The 7,332-nt window shown below is 41.6% G+C and overlaps 1 protein-coding gene across 1 annotated transcript; it reads right to left on the bottom strand.

Moving 5' to 3' along the window:
- Positions 1-1,028: 1,028 nt before the first annotated feature.
- On the bottom strand, positions 1,029-4,417 carry rpl8 (ribosomal protein L8). The gene is made up of 6 exons (XM_012864414.3): positions 4,307-4,417; positions 3,484-3,627; positions 3,254-3,395; positions 1,658-1,876; positions 1,448-1,563; positions 1,029-1,225 (listed from the first exon to the last, which is right to left on the bottom strand). Exons 2-6 carry the CDS (start codon positions 3,619-3,621, stop codon positions 1,067-1,069), a joined length of 774 nt encoding a protein of 257 aa, XP_012719868.1. The 5' UTR covers positions 3,622-3,627; positions 4,307-4,417; the 3' UTR covers positions 1,029-1,066.
- Between the last annotated feature and the right edge of the window lie 2,915 nt (positions 4,418-7,332).

Raw genomic sequence — 7,332 nt, 5'->3', positions numbered from 1 at the left:
AAGAGCACTGAGCAAAAGTCCAGTTCTCTCCAGGACATTGAGGCTATAGTTGTATATCTCCTCAATCTCTTCAACAGGCTTTGTTTCACCATCCTCTCAAGGCCTCGGTTATTCCTGTTGCTCGTGCGCCATTTTCAGCTGTCAGTTTTTCCTTCCACTTAATTTTCCTTTAACACAGCCGTCTGTGAACAACCAGCTTGTTTAGCAGCCTACCCTTCCTGTGGAGGGCGTCAGCTCCTGTCTGCTGGGCAGGTGTGAAATCAGCAGACTTCCCCATGATTGTCCACATATCCAAAACATGAATTTTCTTTAATATTCTAATCTTGTGATAAACTTTTTTTTTTCACCAGCTGTAAGCCATAGCTGCTGCTGGACACCATTAGACCACCGCAGTAAGTCACTAGCACCACCATAAGCCAATGCTCTGCCGGGTGACAACTTGCAGAGCAGATTCACGGCATCAGAGCTGCTTGTGAGCATGGATCCAGATATTTATCACAATATTGTTTTCTGAATGCAATGTTTGTTCTCGCATCTAATTTCAGTCAGCTCCTGGTTTCCTGTAGTGGAACTGCCTTTTTCCTTATACATAACATTAGGTCACCAATTTCAAAAACTAGAGCTTCAATGGATTGCACAGATTGGATAATTTAACAATAAACTGCTACTTTAAACCCTCTTTTCCATCACATTTCAGAATCCTTGTTTCATTTTACATTTAACTGTTTACAACCAAGGGAAGTTATCCTAGATTTCGGAACACCCGTGACTCTCATAAACACAGGTCTAAATATAAATCAGTATAAACTAAGCCTTTGATTGATAATCAGCTGTTCTTCCTTCAATGAGGAAGAAATGGTCACAAAAAAAACATTTCTCTATAATTGTCTCATAATTGTCGAGTACTCTAAGGAAGCTGAAACAAACAAATTACTTTATCTCCAGTACCAACTTAGATCATATTTTAATCATAAAAACTGCTTCAGTTTTTTTTTTTTATCATGAATGAAGCCAAACAGGACAGCAGGCATTTTTGGAACATGTTTTATTAACAAGACAGTCACGTTTAGTTCTCCTTTTCCTGGACGGTCTTGGTTCCACGCAGTCTGCCTGTACGACGGGCAGCGATGAGACCGACCTTGCGACCAGCAGGTGCGTCCCTCCTGATTGTTGAGGGTTTGCCAATGTGCTGATGGTTACCACCACCGAAGGGATGCTCAACAGGCTGCACCGAGGTGAGGGAAGAGGGAAAAATAACGGTGAGAAACAGGTCAACCGTTGCTGAATTTCTGGAAAACAGTGACTAAATATGCTTTCTGTTACTTGATCTTTAGGAAGTCATTACTCTAGTTTTAAACAAATAAAACCGAATAGAAACGGCGAGCAGCCTCCTGCACACATCAGGCCTCTGAGAGAAGAGCAGCCTCCTGTTCCCGGGTTCACTTACGTTCATAGCCACACCACGGACGCGTGGCCAGCAGTTCCTCTTGGCCTTGTACTTGTGGTAGGCCCGACCGGCCTTCAGGATGGGCTTATCAATACGACCGCCTCCAGCGACCACACCTGCCACACAGCACCAGAGAAGGTCAGATCCGCTTTAGCCTCAGAGGAACAAACTGTCTCACCAGCGGCGTCAGAACAAGCGGCGGCTTCTCACCGACGACGGCTCTGTTGGCAGAGGAGATGACCTTCTTGGCGCCTGAGGGCAGCTTGACTCTGGACTTCTTGGTCTCGGAGTTGTGGGAGATGACGGTGGCGTAGTTGCCTGAGGCGCGGGCCAGCTTGCCTCTGTCGCCAGGCTTCTCCTCCAGGCAGCAGATGATGGTTCCCTCAGGCATGGTGCCAACAGGCAGAACATTACCAATGTTCAGCTGGGCTGTAAGGCAGAGGGGGGTTGGAGACAACGGCTTTAAATTGGGACAACCAATCACCTTCCCAGTATATACAATGATTTAATTTCACCATTTCGCTACTATTTTTCCTTCTGGCTTCAAGCCGGGACTTAGCTTCCTTTACCGCATCCCCAGGATTCCCTAAATGACTTCCAGACAAGCTGAGGCGGGTTTATTTTTACCACAGCTTAAAACTTCTACAAGGCTTAAAAGCAAAGACAAAAACAAAGTTCAACTAAACAAACTGAATAAAAAAATCCCCATAAATCTGGATAATTCTCATCTTTAGAACCATAACGCTGGTAACAGTACACTTTATTTATTACAGTGGATTTAATGAGTGCAACTCACTTAACTAACATATTTAGCCCAACCAGAAAAGTGAAAAGGGACACAAACGTCCCACTTTACAAAAAAACAACAAAAACAAATGACGGTCTGGGTAAAAACGCAGCCGAGAGAGTTTTAAAGAACACAATTTTGTTTTTGACGTGGATCCTAATTTAACATCAAGACAATAACGTACGATGTGCGCATGACTATGCTTCCATTTCAGTCTGCAGCATCTGCATCTTTCCACAGGCTGACGTCCCACCATGAACAGCCCTATGGCGTCACAGCCACAGTTTGTCAGCCCAGGCACCAGCCGGGCCGTACGGAGGTCATAAGAAACCGGCACCTCAGTGGACTCCTAACACCGAGGCGCCAGAACAACAACCAGCCGCACCAACAACGATCCACAACCCACTGGGAAGCGGTCAAGGCCACATCAGAAACATTTGGACCTGAACCGTGTCACATCAGATGGTTAACCTGAACCAGAGGAGACGGGCCGACCGGGCGTCTCCTGACCCAGTTCCCAGTTTCCTTTGATGTCTGTGGAAGTTCTGCCGACCAGAGAACAATCTGCCACAGATTTAATAGCTTTCAATCTGGCGTAAATGAGGGAATCACCACAATTCATGCACCTAAGCTTGTCTCAAATACCCTGTGACAGTTTTGATGTTGATGATAGTTTTGTTTTTCATCTAATTTAATTTACAAATAGAGAAAATACTTGTGTTATTCTTCTAAAACTTGCATTTCCTACGCTTGTCCGCATTCGACCAAAACAAATTCCTCGTTTGTGTAAAATCCTACTTGGCAATAACGCTCAGACTCTGATGTGGACGCTAAAGATGAAATACTCAGATTTAATGACTTTGAAGGACAAAAACTGAGAAGACGTCATCACAATAAACGTCTGTCAATTTCTAACACTCAGCGCCTTAAAACGTCGTTAAACGTTTGATCAGACAGAGCATCTTTGTCCTCAACACAACCCGATCGTGAAGACAGACCGGCGCACACTCAGTTCTCACCTTTCTTGCCGCAGTAGATGAACTGTCCGGTGTGGATGCCCTCGGCGGCGATGAAGAGCTCCGTCCTCTTCTTGAACCGATACGGATCACGGAAGACCACCTTGGCCAGGGGGGCGCCGCGGCCGGGGTCGTGGATGATGTCCTGTGGGGGGAAGATGCGCACACTTCAGCTCTCCCGACTGCAACACCTGTGCCATCCCCAACAGGAGGACGATGTAGTCCCTGCTTACCTTCACGATGCCCTTGATGTAGCCATGGCGCTCAGCGAAGTCGACATGACGGAGTTTAGCAGCACCTTTCCTGTGCTTGACGTGGGCTCTGAAAACGGAGCCCGCACCTTTTCTCTGTCCCCTGATCACACGTCCCATCGTGTCCTGGAAGACAAACACGTGTCAGAGTCACTGTGGACAACACAACCAGGCATCCACGCTGTCGCTACTCATCAGTTCAGAATGGGCTGAGCTTAATGTTTAGGCTCTATGTTGACACGCTTATCAGGAATTTCAAATTAGCCATCTGGGAGAGATCGGTACCAAAACACGTTTAGAGCCGATTTAAACTTAATTTCTTATTTTAAAAAAATCTCCTGTTCTGACTTTACGAAACTGTCCAACAATCACATGCTTTACAACAGACCCTCTGATGTTCCTACGTGTTAGCCTGCTAGCTAGCCGCACACAGATTGTTTCATTCACAAGTTGTTCGCGGCTCTTCCTGTTAACACTGCTGCTTCTTTCGTATTTCTTAACTCGTAGCATTTTAAACACATTTCGCCCTAAAAAAAACAATTCACACGAAGCTCCTGTGCGCCTTTAGCACAGCGGTAACCGGCCTCCTAGCTGCTCTCACACCGCTAGCGCGGCGCCATGTCACCAAGAGGCGACTAAAACATCTATAAATGCTTTGAAACCCCCTCCGCCATTAAAATAACACATGGGCGACATTCTTATGAATCTTTTGCAGGCTTATGCGTGTAGATTTAAAGTGGATGAGCCAGTAAAAGCGAGATTTACACAGGATTTAAAGACGGGGACCAGAAAGAAGCTGTCCTACCTAAACTCCGTTGACGGAAAGAGGAAGTGCAAAGAGAACAGCGAAGGTTTTCTTCCGGAGAAAGCGCCGAAAGTGGCTGATGGGAGATGTAGTTTAATGTGTTGCAGCGTACCGCTCGGTTTTGTTGGGAACAACAGGCCCACACATTAAATGAATGAATGAATGAATGAATAAATTAAAATGATAATAAATAAATAAATAAGTAATAGAAAAAAATTAAACATTGATAAAATCTTGTTGTTTTGCGTATTTGTATAAACGATCACGGTTATTTGTCTTTTAAGAAACATCTGTTGTTTACATCACTGTTGATTTAAAGCACAGTGTATCCCTAGTATAAAAAAATAAAATGTATATATATATATATATATATATATATATATAAAATGTTTTTTAACTAAATAAACACCGTGCTTTAAATCAATAAATAGTCTTTCAGTATAACAACTGAGTTTTTATCGCAGCTTTTCTGCTTAAAAGTTCATATCTTTACTTGTTTTTTTTTTTAATAGTACAAAAGGAATCTAAAAGATATTATGCAGCACTGTGCAAAAATATTATTTAAAATGACTAAAAACTGTTATTGATATGATTTTCCCACCACTGCAGTCACCCAAAGTTGCATCTGCTTTGATTGTAAAAACAAAAGGTAATGCCAAGAAGAAGAAGTAAAAGCCTGACTACTTCTTTATTATCATTAATGTATTGTACTAATAAAGACTGAACTGGATTCACATTTTTCACCTCAATACTTTGGCTAAAAGATGCTAGAAACATTCTTGATTCGGTTAAACAAGCAAAGTGATTAGGTTTAGAAGACTTGTAGTCCTCACAGGACCCTTATCTGAACCGAAGGCCTCAGCTTTGCGTCTTACTGAAATGTACATTTCTCTTGAAGCTGGAATAGCAGGAAGGACCTCAGATGAATATGAAAGGTTGAAAATATCCCACATTTCAGGGCAGCATAACACTACACAACCTACATTTGGAAGTGGCAGCTATTTATGCACATGTTCTAAAAAATGTATTTCAGCTTTATTTATTTATTAACCATGAGCCATTGTTTCAAGTCTCGTTGTGTTCATATTGTCTAGCTACTGTATTGGCTGTTGAATATTACTCTGTTGTTCTACTATACTATATTACTGTACTATATTGTGCTGTTTATATATATATATATATATATATATATATATATATATATATATCTATCTATCTATCTATCTATCTATCTATCTATCTATCTATCTATCTATCTATCTATCTATCTATCTATCTATCTATCTATCTATCTATCTATCTATCTATCTATATATTACTGTACTATAATGTGCTGTTTATATATCTATCTATCTATCTATCTATCTATCTATCTATCTATCTATCTATCTATCTATCTATCTATCTATCTATCTATCTATCTATATATATATATGGTCCATTTATGTAAGTAGCTGTGACTCTGAAAGAAACCCATTTTTTATCGAGGGTCTTCCTCTGTGACGTCTCATCACTACCAGAAGGTGGCAGCAACACAACATAAAGGAGAAAGAGGAGGTTATAAAAAAAAAACACAATGGTGAAAAGTCACATATCACCTTTGTTTGTGCTTTAGTGTGTGTAAGTGTATTATTAATGGATCAGGAGAAACGCTGTGATGCTCCATGACTCTGAGGTGGTACTCTGATTTACTGTTCTGGAGCAGACTGGCTGATTCTGTCATCCTTTAAGAAATACTGTTTTAAAGGTGGAGAACCTATACTTGAATTTTGCCAAATTTACAAAGCTGATAACTGTATGATTGCTTTCACTCTTTAAAAAAAATAGTCATCAGACATATTGTGATGTCCAGGGACTCCTGAACATGTGAGCCGATCTTTTTTCTGCGATAAAATCTAAGTTGGTGTTTCCATCTGGGTCCTGAGCCTTGGGTTTGGATCCTGCAAGCGGCTTTAACTAATGGTGATTTGCCAATCTAGTGTCCTTTCTCAGTCTCTCTTTGCCTCCTCACAGAATTAAAATGCAACATGCTGATGACAGAGGTACATGACTGTAGTTGGTTTAATAGCTCCCGTTGTAAGCTCAATTGAGCATAGTGTGCCGTGGACACACTGTGCGTTGAGGTAATAAAGTTGGACTAGGAGGTTTTCTCCCGGAGGTGAACTTTAATGACCGCTTTATGTCATTAAAGCCTTACAATCATCAAACATTTCCCTTACTTGAATGGCATGTTCTCTTGTCTTTCCTATTTTGAGAAGTGTGCTTAAGAGAAATGGTCCTCTGTATCAGGCCATATTTATACCCCACAGGGGTATAAATATGTGTCTAGGTAAAAATACCTAGACACACGAACCTGAATAAAAATAAATAAAATTAAAAAAGCTTCAGGTATATTTATTTTACAGCAGTAATTGGTCACAAACAGCATTCTGAAACTTTTTCTTCGAGCGGTTTCATATTTCGGATGTTTTCTCAGAGTCCCGTGTGCTGGTTTGCCCTCCAGTACAGAAGAGATGTCGAGCAACAGATGGTTCCCCTCCTGAGATCAGAGCATCTCGCTGAAGGAACAGTGCTGTTGTGATTAACGAGGACATGCACACATGCAGGGCTGAAACAGCGGGTGATAAATATACGGCTTGGTTATTACGATGCTGCATTGTTTTGCACGGTCCCGCAGGTATAACAGGCGTAAATACTGCGCGCGCCTTCTCCCACGCGTTCATATATTCTGGATTTGGCCTCTATTGTTTTCTTATTTTTACCCCCCCAGAGATCAGAGAGTTTAGACTGATAAAGCCGCTCCTGTTGATAAGTATTTGTTAAAAAAAAAAAAAAAAGGCTATAAGCTGGATGAGGTGTAGGGGATTTCATCTTTTGGCTCATTTTAACTATGCTAAAGTAAATTAAAACTAAAAGAAAAGGAAGCAGTGCTTATATTTACTGATGGCGCTACAAAGCACAGAGGGACCTCTAATTGTGCTGTTGGGAGGAATTCTCATGATTTTGTTGAACATTGGGCATCCAAG

The sequence above is a fragment of the Fundulus heteroclitus genome, chromosome 7, assembly GCF_011125445.2.
Source record: "Fundulus heteroclitus isolate FHET01 chromosome 7, MU-UCD_Fhet_4.1, whole genome shotgun sequence".
NCBI lineage: Eukaryota > Metazoa > Chordata > Actinopteri > Cyprinodontiformes > Fundulidae > Fundulus > Fundulus heteroclitus.
This window is presented reverse-complemented; position numbering and strand designations above follow the sequence as displayed.

What these genes read in the sequence shown, in the direction of transcription:
- rpl8 (XM_012864414.3), bottom strand. Translation starts at nt 3,621, where the DNA reads ATGGGACGTGTGATCAGGGGACAGAGAAAAGGTGCGGGCTCCGTTTTC. An exon ending in ACATCAAGGGCATCGTGAAG is followed by an intron (nt 3,396 to 3,483) that starts GTAAGCAGGGAC and finishes TTCCCCCCACAG; the next exon opens with GACATCATCCACGACCCCGG. An exon ending in TGCCAACAGAGCCGTCGTCG is followed by an intron (nt 1,564 to 1,657) that starts GTGAGAAGCCGC and finishes GCTGTGTGGCAG; the next exon opens with GTGTGGTCGCTGGAGGCGGT.